The sequence below is a fragment of the Bombina bombina genome, chromosome 5, assembly GCF_027579735.1.
Source record: "Bombina bombina isolate aBomBom1 chromosome 5, aBomBom1.pri, whole genome shotgun sequence".
Classification (NCBI taxonomy): domain Eukaryota; kingdom Metazoa; phylum Chordata; class Amphibia; order Anura; family Bombinatoridae; genus Bombina; species Bombina bombina.
Genome location: NC_069503.1, coordinates 387,471,335 through 387,485,864, shown reverse-complemented (window position 1 = coordinate 387,485,864; position 14,530 = coordinate 387,471,335). Strand labels below are relative to the sequence as shown.

The window sequence follows — 14,530 nt, the reverse complement described above, 5'->3', positions numbered from 1 at the left end:
AAAATATTAAAAAACAAACAAAACAAAAACAAAAAACAGGTTGATTGGTTAAGCATCTCTTGCACTCATTTTAACTTCCCATTTATTTACTTCAGATTCAGTGCATGTACTTATATATATATATATATATATATATATATATATACACACATATATATATATATATATATACACACAGACACACATATGATGGTTTCATTTCTCGCCTTTAAACTGTAAATAAATTACTAAAATATTTTAAATTGTCAAGTAAAAAAAGACACGTCAAAATACTTTTTTTTTAATTTAAAACTATTCTCAACAAATACAATATATTAATTTTTTACAAAGGTATATTATATTGCTATATAAAGCATTCGTAAAACCACACATTCTACTTCAGCAATATTGCACAATATCTATGAAAATAGTATTTTCTTTTTAAATTATAAAACATTTGATATGACATTTTGCAGAGTATGTGATTAACATTAATACATAAAATAGCATAACCATGACATAGCTTTCACAAAGTACAGTTCTTAATTTTGACTTCACAATAACATTCTGCTATTCTTTCATCTGGAAACTAAATAATCCAAAAGATTCAAGTGCTTGACAGAAACTGCCCAAACTGTAAAATTTGTTATTTACCTATAAACAGAAAATATTCTACTTCAAAGATGTAATCCCACATAGCTGACCAAAAAACAGTAAAGAGATATAACCACATTGTCTTATTTTTCCCCACCTATTTCCTTTGGGTATGGGAATACTCTTTCTATAACCCCCCCACCCCACCAAAAATAGAGTGTTTATGGTTGTGCAAATGCTTGTTCAATACATTTTTGGTTGTATTAGGAAATGACTGTAAAATAATTATCTGACATAAAGATTTATAGATGATGTACATTATAATCATAATTATCAAGCATACTCTTATCTTCTAGTATTATTCATGGCTTTTTGCCACATATTACCGGTGAAATCATCAGTTGCTTATGCCAAGCACACTGATGTATAAAAAAGCGACTTATTTTTGGCAGAAATTATCTTTCATGTTTGCAACAATGAAAGAAAAAAAAGACAATGAGAAGTGGGTTGTACTGATACATCACTTGTCCAGCCAGGGAAGAGCCATTAACTTAAAGGGACACTGTTCTCCCCTTTAATGTGTTCTCCGTGGTCCATTTTACCTGCTGGAGTGTATTTAATATCTCTTTTATCTTTATTTTGTTATTTGAAATAGCTAATTGTGCCTGCTGTATCCCCAGATATACTGAAAAAAATAAGTAACAAACATTTTCTCTGTAGAAAAAGCTATATGAATAGGAGACAATATAACTGATAAAACTCAAAGGGGGAGAATAAGGAAGATAGAGAGATTGTAATTGAAACTGCTGGTTGTGGTTATTCAACCCTCAGCCATAATCAGCATTTCAATATATAGCACAGATATAATTAGCAGTCCTGTTTTACTTGCAGGCTCAGCCCATTTTCATGGGAATGCCCTATAGAACACGTGATGGTTTTAATGAGTGAAAACAGCTATTACAAACACAAAAAAAAGCATGGAGGATCCATTTACCATACATCTAATACTATGTAGTAGGTATAACAAGCCATTTGGACCACATTAAAGGAGAAAAAAAAATTACAATAGAGTTTTGCTTTCGAAATTCCGCTATAAAGTAGACTATTTTTTCTAAAAATGAATCCAGTACTCTTTATTAAGATTTTTTCCAGCAAATCCTCTACGCGCTGTCAACTAGATGTATACACAGAGTACGTAAGCCTCATTGTAACAAAAGAGCTCATAGAAAATTAAAGCTTTTCAAAATGTTTACACATTTCTCACCATGTCATTGCTATGTTGTACACTTTACACTTTGGTCCTATCAGGGATTTCATCTTTCAGCATATAACAAATGCTAATACACATGTAACTACACAGAGAAACAGAGAACAAATAACTCCTACAATACAACATTCTTTCTCATTGCTAGCAACTGGATATAAATTCAAATGCTATAAAATCTTATGTTATTTATTTTTGTTTTGAAATACAAAAAACAAACAAATAAGTCATAATAGGTCATAATTTGTTTTACTCCTTTTCAGGTCACATTGCAAAAAAATGTTTTGTTTTTCTTTATTAACAGCATAAACAGTATTATTTTGTGAATGGACTGGGTAGCAAAATTATGGGTCACAAGAAGTTTCTTCCCTGTATTCTCAAGGACCATACATACTACTTTGTATAATAAAGCAAAATGATGAATCCTGGCAAATTATGATGTATAAACTGTAATATTTCTAATTACTTATATTTTGTTTCCTTCGTTTCCTCTTTTTGGAAACATATATTAATTAAAACTGATATTTAAACAATTACCTTTGCAGCCTTTATTAAATCTGTAATTATCAAAATTAGGAATTTTCCACTAATATTTATATGTGGATTAAATCATATTCTGGGGGAAAAAGTATTCTTTGCAGGGTATCAAAAATAGAGCTTGGGTTAATGACTTGAAATTTTCATCTTAAATTTAAATATAAATAAATACACAGTATTTGTACTGTTAATTTGTTTTTAAATATATGGGACCTGTATTAGTAATGGTACTAATACTATGAACGTTTTATATTTAAAATAATAATAGTCAGTCGTCCCCAAGACAAGCATTAGAGTATTTTGTTAATATCAGATTATATTTTGACTTATGTCCTGCATAAGCAAAGCTATAATCAGTTGTCTGCCCATTCTATAACAGTGTTATAAGATTAGTGGTTGACAAGCAATGAAATATGTAATTGTACATTATTATACAAAACATTCAGTTCTAAATATACAAAACAGCTTATGAGAACATTATATATATTACATCCTACAGGTTACAAGCACCTTTTTCTAATATAAAAGAAATCCATAAAAAAAAAAAATAAGATATCTCCAATAGGGACACAAAAAATATTTTTTTTCTTCCTTTCCTTAGAAAAGAAATTTTAAATATGTCCAGCACTAAAAATAACAGCTTAAGAGGATTAGCATATTTTAAAATAAGTGCAAATTTAGGTTAGGTGCACTAAACAGTAGGCAAGCCAATAAGATTAGGCACCACAAGTAACAGATTATTTGTCGATCAGTCCAGCTTCTTTAATTTTAGTGTAAAAGAATTTCTCCAGGATATTTGCACATTTGAAGTATTCACTTTCTGGGGGATTGTACTCTCTGCAGTTTGTAAAGATTCTCTGTAAATCTGCCATAAACAGTTTCTTCGTCACGTAATACCTGTTCTTTATACGTTCACTCATGGTTTTCAAATCTTTAATATAAAATGAAAAAAGGTAAAAGTGGTAACTCCTGTATGGAATTTTCACTTGACTATTGTTTGTCATATTTGAAGAATTGATTTATTGTGTTTTATAATTGAAGAAAATAGCAAGGTTATATAACTACCATTATTATCATATATAATAGGTGTGTTGGTTAAGATTCATTTTAGGTGGTGGGCTTGGGTTGCGCGTTTCAGTTAAAATAAAACAGGGTGTTTAGGTTTGCGCAATTAAAGGGACAGTCTACAACTTGGTCATATTAAAGTCTTACCTTAGATTAAGCTGCAAATAGCCTCCTGCACCCCATTCTAGATCATGCAGCTGGAATGGTAAATAAGTTATTTTAAAATTAATATTGTTTCTGGACACTTTGAAATGGCTGCCAAGCTCAGCCCACTGATGACATCATGATCTGGGCTGCATATGGCATTCAATCACAAAAAGCTCACTAGTTGGATTTAACGGACTGTCAATGCTATTCAGCAGAGTCCATAAATGCAGCACAGATTGTGATGTCATTAGTGGGCAGAGCTTGGCAGCCATTTCAAAGTGGCCAGAAACAATATTCATTTTAAAATAACTTTTTTACTGTTCCTGCTGCATAATATAGAAAAGGTACAGGAGGCTATTTTCAGTTTAATCTAAGTTAAGACTTTAAGATGACTAAGGTGTAGACTGCCCCTTTAATATAAAATAGAGCACTGGGTTGATTGAAGTTAGGATTAATGAGTGATAACACTGGTACAAATGTAATATATGTACCTGTTTTATACTAGCTAGGTTCTGAAGCTCCCTAATGGTTGGTTATTATGATCAATTGTCAGGTTTCACTATTACTTAGTGACCAAATCTGTGTTTAAGTATTTTACCTGCATAAACAGTATTTTAATAGTCAGATCAATGTAAGTGATATAGAATAAATATAGAAATAAGATGCTAAACTTTTCCAAATTGAAAAAGGAACTTGTTTTAAAAAGATATATGAATTTAAAAGCAACAATAAAAACAAATGATAATGGTCTGGTTTTTTTCCAACAAAGGTGACAACCCTCTTTGGGCTCAGATCATGACTGGATGTTTGAGCGCCCCGGTAAGGGGTTTATTGCTCGTATTAAAAGTTGAAATTAAACACAATTGCTTTAGCGCAATTCAAGTTAACGGACCGTGCGCCCAAAGAGTTCTGGTTATCTATTTTATGAAACAAAATAGTGTCTCAAAACAGATAAAAAATATATTACCCAATACGGTTACACTCATAATAACACTATCTAAAAAAATTATTTAAAAAAAAAATATTGCACAAAAAAGTTATAAGAGCTCAAAGGTTTGAGATCTTAGATGTTAGGGGAAAAAAGGCTGCCAAGAGCTTTAACATAGAGATACATACATATACATGCCTAAATATGTTTATGTATGTATGTATGTATATACATATGTATTTATATGTATATATAAGTATTTAGACATATATATATACATATCTAAACACATAAATACATATATACACATATATAGACATATATATATATATATATATACATATCTAAACACATAAATACATATATACACATATATAGACATATATATATATATATATACATATCTAAACACATAAATACATATATACACATATATAGACATATATATATATACATATCTAAACACATAAATACATATATACACATATATAGACATATATATATATATATACATATCTAAACACATAAATACATATATACACATATATAGACATATATATATATATACATATCTAAACACATAAATACATATATACACATATATAGACATATATATATAAGTGCATTGGAGCCCTTTGCTGCCAAGTAGATGAAAACATATAAAAGCATATTTATGCAATATTAATTTTTAATAAAGTGTTATACTGTGCATTTACTGTAAATATTCCACATTTCAATGTTCTGCACATAGCAGACTGTGTTTTATGTGTTTATAAACAGATATTCCTATATATATCTGTGTATATCTATACCTATATATATTTTTTATATATATATATATATATATATATATATATTGTACCAAAATACCATCAGATATATGTAGAAATATGTATTTATGAATAAATAGAATATTTTCTGCTATGTGAAGAACATTGGAATGTGAAATATTAATATTTTATGTCGGGTTAACGCTCTTAAGAATATGTGTTGAGGTTAGAGCGAGAGTGGGGTGTTTTTTGCCAACTTTTTTTCTCCATCGACTTCTATGGGAGAATAGGTTAAGCTTTTGGTGCGCATCCGGTTAGCGCGTAAGTGCGAGAACTTGTTTGAGCGGGGGAGTTAAATAGCGCTCCACTTGTAATCTGGCCCTTTATAATAATAATAAGAAGAAAGTAATATCATTACCCATGGGAAATCTTATAACTTCATAATATCCAGGCGCTTCCGTTCTTTTTACTGGTTCCATAAAGGGCCAAGCACTTTGATGACTCTTTAAAAAAAAAAAATTATACATATATTTATGAAACAGAAAATGGTATATTTGAAACAGGCGTTAAACACATAATAAAAGAACTTGTTTAAGAATAAAATGCTTTAACATTTATTTTACACTAGAATATCCAGTTCCACTCCACATTGTGACATACTATCACTAGCATGGTGATATTTCCATAAAAGAATACAAGTATCACAATGTTTGTGGCATTTGATACAGTAAAGGAGTGTCAGATTTATTCTATATAACTGCTGCAGGGTATGTGAGATTTAAACATATTGTATAGAGCTAAACAATAAACTTGATATGTTTGGGTTTAATCATTTGTAAGATGGAGTTGCTGCATAAAAAGTATATCATATATATATATATATATATATATAGATATATATATATATATATATACAGTATATACACACACATACACATATACTATTGTTTTAAAAAAAAAATAACAGATTAGATCACCAACAGTTTTGAAAGAAAATATAAGTCATATCTGATTGATTAAAAACGATTGTATTTATCTATTTCCCTATTATTATATATAATAATCGCCTAGATTACGAGTTTTGCGTTAGAGGCTGTGCGGTGCTAACGAGCAGTTTAAGGTCACTGCTCACTTACAGACAACGCTGGTATTATGGGTTTTTACAAATTTAAATTTAATTTAGGTAATTAATTTAATTGTAGTGTAGTGTTAGGTGTAATTGTAACTTAGGTTAAGTTTTATTTTACAGGTAAATTTGTCTTTATTTTAACTAGGTAGTTATTAAATAGTTAATAACTATTTAATAACTATTCTACCTAGTTAAAATAAATACAAAGTTGTCTGTAAAATAAAAATAAACCCTAAGATAGCTGCGGTGTAACTATTAGTTATATTGTAGCTATCTTAGGGTTTATTTTATAGGTAAGTATTTAGTTTTAAATAGGAATCATTTAGTTAATTGTAGTAATTTTATTTAGATTTATTGTAATTATATTTAAGTTAGGGGGTGTTAGGTTTAGAGGTTAATAACTTTATTATAGTGACGGCGATGTTGGGGGCGGCAGATTAGGGGTTAATAAATGTAGGTAGGTGGCGGCAATGTTAGGGCCGGCAGATTAGGGGTTAATAATATTTAACTAGTGTTTGCGATGCGGGAGTGCGGCGGTTTAGGGGTTAATATATTTATTATAGTGGCGGCGATGTCCGGTTCAGCAGATTAAGGGTTAAAATATTTATTTTAGTGTTTGCGATGTGGGGAGGCCTCGGTTTAGGGGTTAATAGGTAGTTTATGGGTGTTAGTGTACTTTTTAGCACTTTAGTTATGAGTTTTATGCTACAGCGTTGTAGTGTAAAACTCTTAACTGCTGACTTTTAAATGCGGTACCAGTATTGACAGGAGAGGGTTTACCGCTCACTTTTGGTCAGACTCGTAATACCGGCGCTATGCAAGTCCCATTGAAAATATAGGATACGCAACTGACGTAAGTGGATTTTCTGAGTCTGGCCAAAAAAGTGAACGGTACACCTGTACCTGCAAGGCTCGTAATACCAGCGGGCGTTAAAAAGCTGCGTTAGGACCTCTTAACGCTGCTTTTTAACCCTAACACACAACTCGTAATCTAGGTCTTTGTGTCTTGATTATGATGCTTCTTAAAAGAAGAGTGTTGTGAATTTTATGCAATACAGGTATAAATCCCAAATCCGGAATTCCAAAATCGAGAATTATTCAGAAATCCAGATTTTTTTCATGAAATTAACATTTTTCCCGGCCAGTAAGTAACAATCTTCCCTGCCTGCTTCTTTGGTAGACTGTCCCTTTAAGTCAGAACTAAGGAATTACTAAAAATTCTCAAAAGCTTGTTTGTTAAATGCAAATGTTAGTCATACGATATGCAAATGTTGGTCTATATTTATTGTTTCACAACAACTATTACCTTTCTGATTACAGTACTGTACTATCTTTCTGATGGTACTATGTATGACTAATTTTACAGATGCAAATATTCAACGATTCCAAAATCCAAACCGTTTTCAGTCCCAATTAGTTTGGATAGGGGTTTTGCAACTGTACTTAAATTTAAAGAATACTCTGCATTTCATTTGACAATTTAATTTGAGTAGCTTGATTATTACTTATAAATATAACAAATTAACAGTACTCACATACTCTCAGAACCATATATGGATAACTATACTAATGTCATACTTTCATTATTGGTATCTGACATTTGATTTTCTTTCTTGTCAAAAATTGTCTTATACTTTTCAAACAATTCTAAGCAGCTACAATCCATTTGTTATGCATCAGGGAAAAAAAGACAAACCACCTTGATTCCCTTAAAATATGAGTATAAGGGGAGTTTTAATGCTATTTATTTAAAATCTCATAAAATCCAATGACAAAAATTATACATTGGTATTGTTGGAGAGAGGGAGGGACTGTGTTCAGGAAGTGTTTCCACCTTTCACCTTCCACCTTCCACCAATCACTCATCATTTTACAGCAACCTCCTCCTCTCCCTGTAATCAGATTTCTGTATCACTTTCTGTTCATTAAACTATCCTGTGTTTCAAGATATAATCTACACATTGGTATTAAAAGAACAGTCTACTTTAATGGTTTTATTGTTTAAAAATATAGATAATCCCTTTATTATCCATTCCCCAGTTCTGTATAACCAAAACTGTTATATTAATACACTTTTTACCTCTGTGATTATCTTGTATCTAAGCCTCTGCAGACTGCCCCCTTATTTCATTTTTTTTAAAGACTTGCATTTTAACCAATCAGTTTTTGCTCATAAATATCTCCACATAAACTAGCACTGCCTGGCTGTGAAAAGCGAATAAAATGCACTGAGATAAGAGGCGGCCTGCAGGGGCTTAGAAACAGGCAGAGTATTAGAGGGACAATCTTGGTTGTTCAAAGCTAAGGGATGGATAGTAAGGGCATTATCTATCTTTTCAAGCAATAAAAAAATCAAATAGACAGTTCCTTTAAGTCAGAACTAAGAAACTAATCAAATTCTCAAAAGCTTGTTTTTAAAATGTAGTTAGTCTAATTGAAAGGTATAATTTCCTACTGCATTACTTTCATTGTTCTTGCATCTGAATCACTCACTTAACACTGCTACTCCATTCAACAGAAGAAAACAAAGGCCAGATTAAAAGTGGAGCACAAAAATGCAAACAATATGGAGGGTTAAAGGGCCATGATACCCAAATGTTGGAGCAGTTGAAAGTGATGCAGCATAGTTATAAAAAGCTGACTAGAAAATATCACCTGAACTCTATGTAAAAAAGAAAGATATTTTACCTAAAAATTTCCAAAGTATTCACACCCCACTGTAAAGAGACTTTAAGCAGCCAATCAGGATGCTGGTCTCAGGATTTGCAAGGTAGTGTGTATCTGGCATGTGCAGGCACAGTCATGTTATTTTCCTATCAGTTTAACCCTTTGAGTGCTAACAACGGCTCAGAGCCGTCGCTAGCACTCCCCCACATTGATGGAGGTCGGAGGACCCCCATCCACTCCTACACCAGCGATCTGGCCTGGATACTCACAGGCATCACCGGGGCTTCTTTCCCCTCGTGGTGACATCACACGCAATGATGTGATGACATCATTGTGCAACTTTATTTAAAACTGATACTTGTCTGTTATAGGGAGATGGGGGTCCGTAGCTGCTTAGATGCCTGTATCTCAGGCATCTAAGCAGCTACAGACCCCCAAGACCCACCATTGGTAGTATAAGTGTAGAATAAAAAAATAAAAAGTAAAAAAAAACTTTATTTAAAAAAAGTTATAAAAAAAAATTTGGGGTCTCTAAAGCCACATAAATAAAAATTGCCTAGAGACCCCCAAAATACATTTTATAAAAATAAAATTCTTTATTTAAAAAAAAAAAAAATCTGTTTAAGTAGTATAGCTAAATGATCACCTATCTGAGAAATGTTGCATTCCCTTTTACAATACGGACCGATATTATATTTGTAAACCGATAATCACCTGGATAATGTGGTATTAAAAAAAAAAAAACACCAAATAATATTTTTATAATCAGTCTTTTTTATGGTGCGTGGAAGATAAGTAAAAGACCCTCTTTACGCAGCTCTCTTCATCTTTCACAACAAAGAAACGTATTTTTTGCAAAAAAATATATATATATTTTCTAGCAACATAATTCCTTTAAAAATATCTATTTATTTTGTAAAGAGAATTATGGCTAAGCATCTCAGTGCTGAGGAAGTAGCTGAGTTATCTATGAACTCAGACTCTGATTCCTTCACTGATGATGCATATGGTATACAAACTAAATATTTCTAGTAAGTACACACCAAGTCACAAAAAAATGAGGGGCCACATGTATTGCTAACACAAAAACATAATTTATGCTTACCAGATAAATTCCTTTCCTTCCTGGCAGGGAGAGTCCACAACTTCATTCCTTACTGTTGGGAAATCCATCACCTGGCCATCAGGAGGAGGCAAAGACACCCCAGCCAAAGGCTTAAATATCCCTCCCACTTCCCCTATCACCCCAGTCATTCTGCCAAGGGAACAAGGAAAAGTAGGAGAAACATCAGGGTACAAGGGTGCCAGAAGAAATAATATAATTATAATATAAAAAGGGAGCCACCCAAAACAATAAATTGCGGGTGGGGTCATGGACTCTAGGAATTTATCTGGTAATTATGTTTTCCTTCCATAAGGCAGGGAGAGTCCACAATTTCATTCCTTACTGTTGGGAAAACTATACCCAAGCTCCAGAGGACACTGAAGGAATAACGGGAGGGAACAAAAGAGAAGCAGACCCTAGTCTGAGGGCACCACAGCCTGCAAAACGTTTCTCCCGAAAGCTGCTTCAGCTGAAGCAAACACATCAAACTTGTAAAATTTTGAAAAAGTGTGTAAGGAGGACCAGGTAGCCGCCTAACAAATCTGATCCATAGAGGCTTCGTTCTTAAAAGCCCAGGAGGAAGCCACTGCTCTAGTGGAATGAGCCGTTATCCACTCAGGAGGCTGTTGTCCCACTGTCTCGCAAGCTAAGCGGATGATACTCCTCAACCAGAAAGATAGGGAAGTCGTAGTAGCCTTCTGCCCCTTACACTTCCCCATATAGATGACAAACAAAGAGGAAGATTGTCTAAACTCCTTAGTAGCCTGAAGATAAAACTTCAAGGCCCGAATCACATCTAGATTATTGAGCAAACATTCCTTTGCTGAAGAAGGATTAGGACACAAAGAAGGAACAACAATCTCTTGATTAATTTTACGATCAGACACCACCTTAGGGAGGAACCCTAATTTAGTACGTAAAACCACCTTATCAGCATGGAAAATAAGGTAAGGGGGGCCAAATTGCAAAGCAGAAATCTCAGAAACTCTGCGCGCAGAGGAAATAGCCAACAAAAAAACAACCTTCCACGATAACACGAAGAACATGATTGAGGCTCCAATGCGGAGCCCCAGATCTAAACACAGGTCTGATCCTAGTCAGAGCCTTAACAAAAGGACTGCATATCCGGAAGCTCGGCCAATCTTCTGTGCAGTAACACCGACAGGGCCAATATCTGTCCCTTCAGGGAACTAGCAGATAGACCCTTTTCCAGTCCATCCTGGGGAAAAGATGAAATTCTGGCAACCTTAACCTTATGCCAGGAAAAGCCACACACTTCACATTAGTACAAGTAAGTCCTCCACACTTTATGATCCATACAACGAGTAACTGGCTTACGAGTTTGAATCAGAGTGTCGATAACACTCTTAAAAAACCCTCTCTTGGCTAATACTAAGCGTTCAATCTCCACACAGTCAGCCTCAGAGAATCTAGATTTTGATGTATGAAGGGACCTTGTATCAGCAGATCTCTGCAACAAAGTAACCTCCACTGAGGAGATGAGGACATTCCCACCAGATCCGCAAACCATGTCTTTCACGGCCACGATGGAGCAATCAGAATCACTGATGCTCGCTCCTGCTTGATGCGAGCCACCACACAAGGGAGAAGCGGTAATGGAGGAAAAAGATATATGAGTCTGAACCTCCATGGTACTGATAGAGCATCTATCAGTTCTGCCTGAGGATCCCTCGAACTTGACCAGTACCTGGGTAGCCTGGTATTGAGGCGGGATGCCATGAGCTCCGGCACCCCCCACTCTCTGCATATCTCTGCAAACACCTTGTGTTGGAGAGACCATTCCCCTGGGTAAAAGGATTACCTGCTGAGGAAGTCTGCTTTCCAGTTGTCCACACCCGGAATGTGGATTGCTGACAGCATACAGCTGTGAGTCTCAGCCCACTCTAGTATCTGAGATACTTCTCTCATCGCCAAGGAACTTCTCGTTCCCCCCTGATGGTTGATGTAGGCAACCAAAGTTATATTGTCTGATTGGAATCTGATAAACTGGGACAAACCCAGAAGGGGCCAAAGCCTTCAGAGCATAGAAGATCTTCCGGAGTTCCAATATATTGATCAAAAGGGAGGACTCCTCCTGAGTCCACAGCCCTTGAGCCTTCTTGGCACCCCAAATGGCTCCCCAGCCGGAAAGGCTTGCATCCGTAGTCACAATTTCCAAGGACGGTCTCAAGAAGCACGTGGCTTGGGACAGATGATCTAGACAGAGCCATCAAGAGAGCGGGTCTCTCGACAAGTTGTCCAACACAATTTGTTGAGACAGATCTGAATGTCGCCATTCCATTGTCTCAGCATGTATAGTTGTAGGGGTCTGAGATGGAATCTGGCAAAGGGAATGATATCCATACAGGACACCATGAGTCAAATCACCTTCATACACTGAGCCACTGAGGGTCTCAAGGAGGCATGAAGGGCAAGACATGCGGAAGTTAGCTTGCAATGTCTCTGATATGTTAGAAATATTCTCATGATATGGAGTCTATTATAGTCCCCAGGAAATTCACCCTAGTATTTGGAGTAAGAGAACACTTTTCCAAGTTTATCTTCCATCCATGTGATCGAAGAAGACTGAGAAGGGATTCCGACTGTTCTCCTTCTAGACAAAAAAACAGTGCCTGTACCAAGATATTGTCCAGGTAAGGCGCTACTGCAATACCTTGTGTTCTGGCAACAGCTAGAAGAGCCCCCAGAAACTTCGTAAATATCCTTGGAACAGTAGCTAGGCCAAACAATAGAGCTATGAACTGGAATTGCTGTCCAGAAACGCAAACCTCAGGAACTGATAATGTTCCCTGTGTATCGGAATGTGAAGGTATGCATCCTTCATGTCTATGGTGGTCATAAACTGTCCTTCCTGAACCAGAGGAAGAATTGACTGTATTGTCTCCATCTTGAAAGGGGGAACACTCAGAAACTTGTTTAAGCACTTTAAGTCCAGAATTAGACAAAAAGTTCCCTCCTTTTTTGGAACCAAGAAAAGGTTTGAATAAAACTCCAAACCTCTTTCTGCTGTAGGCACCAGCACAATAACTCCTAGAGAGGAGAGATCCCGTACGCAACCTAAAAAGGCAGTCGTCTTTTCTGGTCTTTCCAGTCTGGAGAGTAGGAATCTGCCCCTGGGCAGATGAGATTTGAATCCTATCCGGTATCCCTCAGATACAACCTCCAGGACCCAAGGATCCTATACATCCTGTAACCAAGCAGCTGAAAAAAGAGACAGTTTGACCCCTACTCGAAGCGATCCCGGATCGGGGGCTGACCCTTCATGTCGATTTGTTCTTGGCGGGCTTCTTAGTCTATTTGGACTTATTCCAGGACTGAACCAGCTTCCAAGTACTCTTGGGCTGCTCGGACTTGGCTGAGGATTGCTGTTGTTGTGATTTGTCAGAACGAAAGTAAAGAAAATTAGACGATTGCTGTCCCTTAGATCTATTCTTCTTATCCTGCGGTATGAAGGCCCCTTTCCCTCAGGTAACCTTAGAAATAATGGAGTCCAGCCCTAGACCGAATAAAATCTTCCCCTTGAAGGGAAGAGAAAGGAGTCTGGATTTAAAAGTCATAACCGCAGACCAAGACTTCAACCAGAGAGCCGGCGGGCAAGGACCGCAAAGACAGAAGCCTTTGCATTTAGGTGAATAATCTGTATATTTGCGTCAGGCACAGGAAAAGTCAAACCCTGTCTAATTTAGGGGTCTTAGGTTCCTCCGGCAGTTTAGCCTCTGGAATCTCTAGGGTAGACAAAACCTCCTTTAATAAAAAACGCAGATGTTCAATCTTAAATCTGAAGGAGGTTTAGAAACTGAAGTTTCCGACTCAGAAATGTCACCCTCTGAAGCTACAGAGGTTAACTCATCCTCGGATAGAACCGGGGCAGAGTTTAGTGAGGGATGTAGGAGATATGTGGGATCATTGATCACTTTTTGTACCAATTTTGCTATAGGCACTTTATTTTATTATCACAACACTAAGTTTGAGACTGTAACTTGTTATGTTATTGTATTTGATGATGCCACATTTTTTCTTATGATTGGGCTACCCAGTTGGTTTAGTCCCTTAACTTTTGCACATGGTCCCCTGGGATTGGTAACCAAATTAGGGGAGGGGCCTACAGGCCTATTTATGTTTGTTCACTTGCACAATCTGGTTGTCAGAAGAAGAGACGTTTGAGGTCCCGAAACGTCACAAATAAATTATTTCATATTGATATCCAAAGTCTAGTCAGTGCTTCAACTTTGTTCTTTTGCTGTATAGTCTTTTAGAGCACCCTGGCAGTTGCAGGACGGTGGTGAGAGTGCATATACCTCTAAACTATTGCTTACATATTCCT

General features: G+C 35.5%; 1 protein-coding gene across 1 annotated transcript in view; it reads right to left on the bottom strand.

Moving 5' to 3' along the window:
* Positions 1–264: 264 nt before the first annotated feature.
* The window catches only part of KAT2B (lysine acetyltransferase 2B), a 324,222-nt gene continuing 309,956 nt past the window's right edge, over positions 265–14,530 (bottom strand). The window contains exons 17-18 of the mRNA XM_053714221.1: positions 5,703–5,787; positions 265–3,305 (exon numbers count right to left, since the gene is read on the bottom strand). Of these exons, the coding sequence (XP_053570196.1) occupies positions 3,112–3,305; positions 5,703–5,787 (279 nt within the window). The 3' untranslated portion in view covers positions 265–3,111. The remainder of the gene's footprint in view (positions 3,306–5,702; positions 5,788–14,530) is intronic.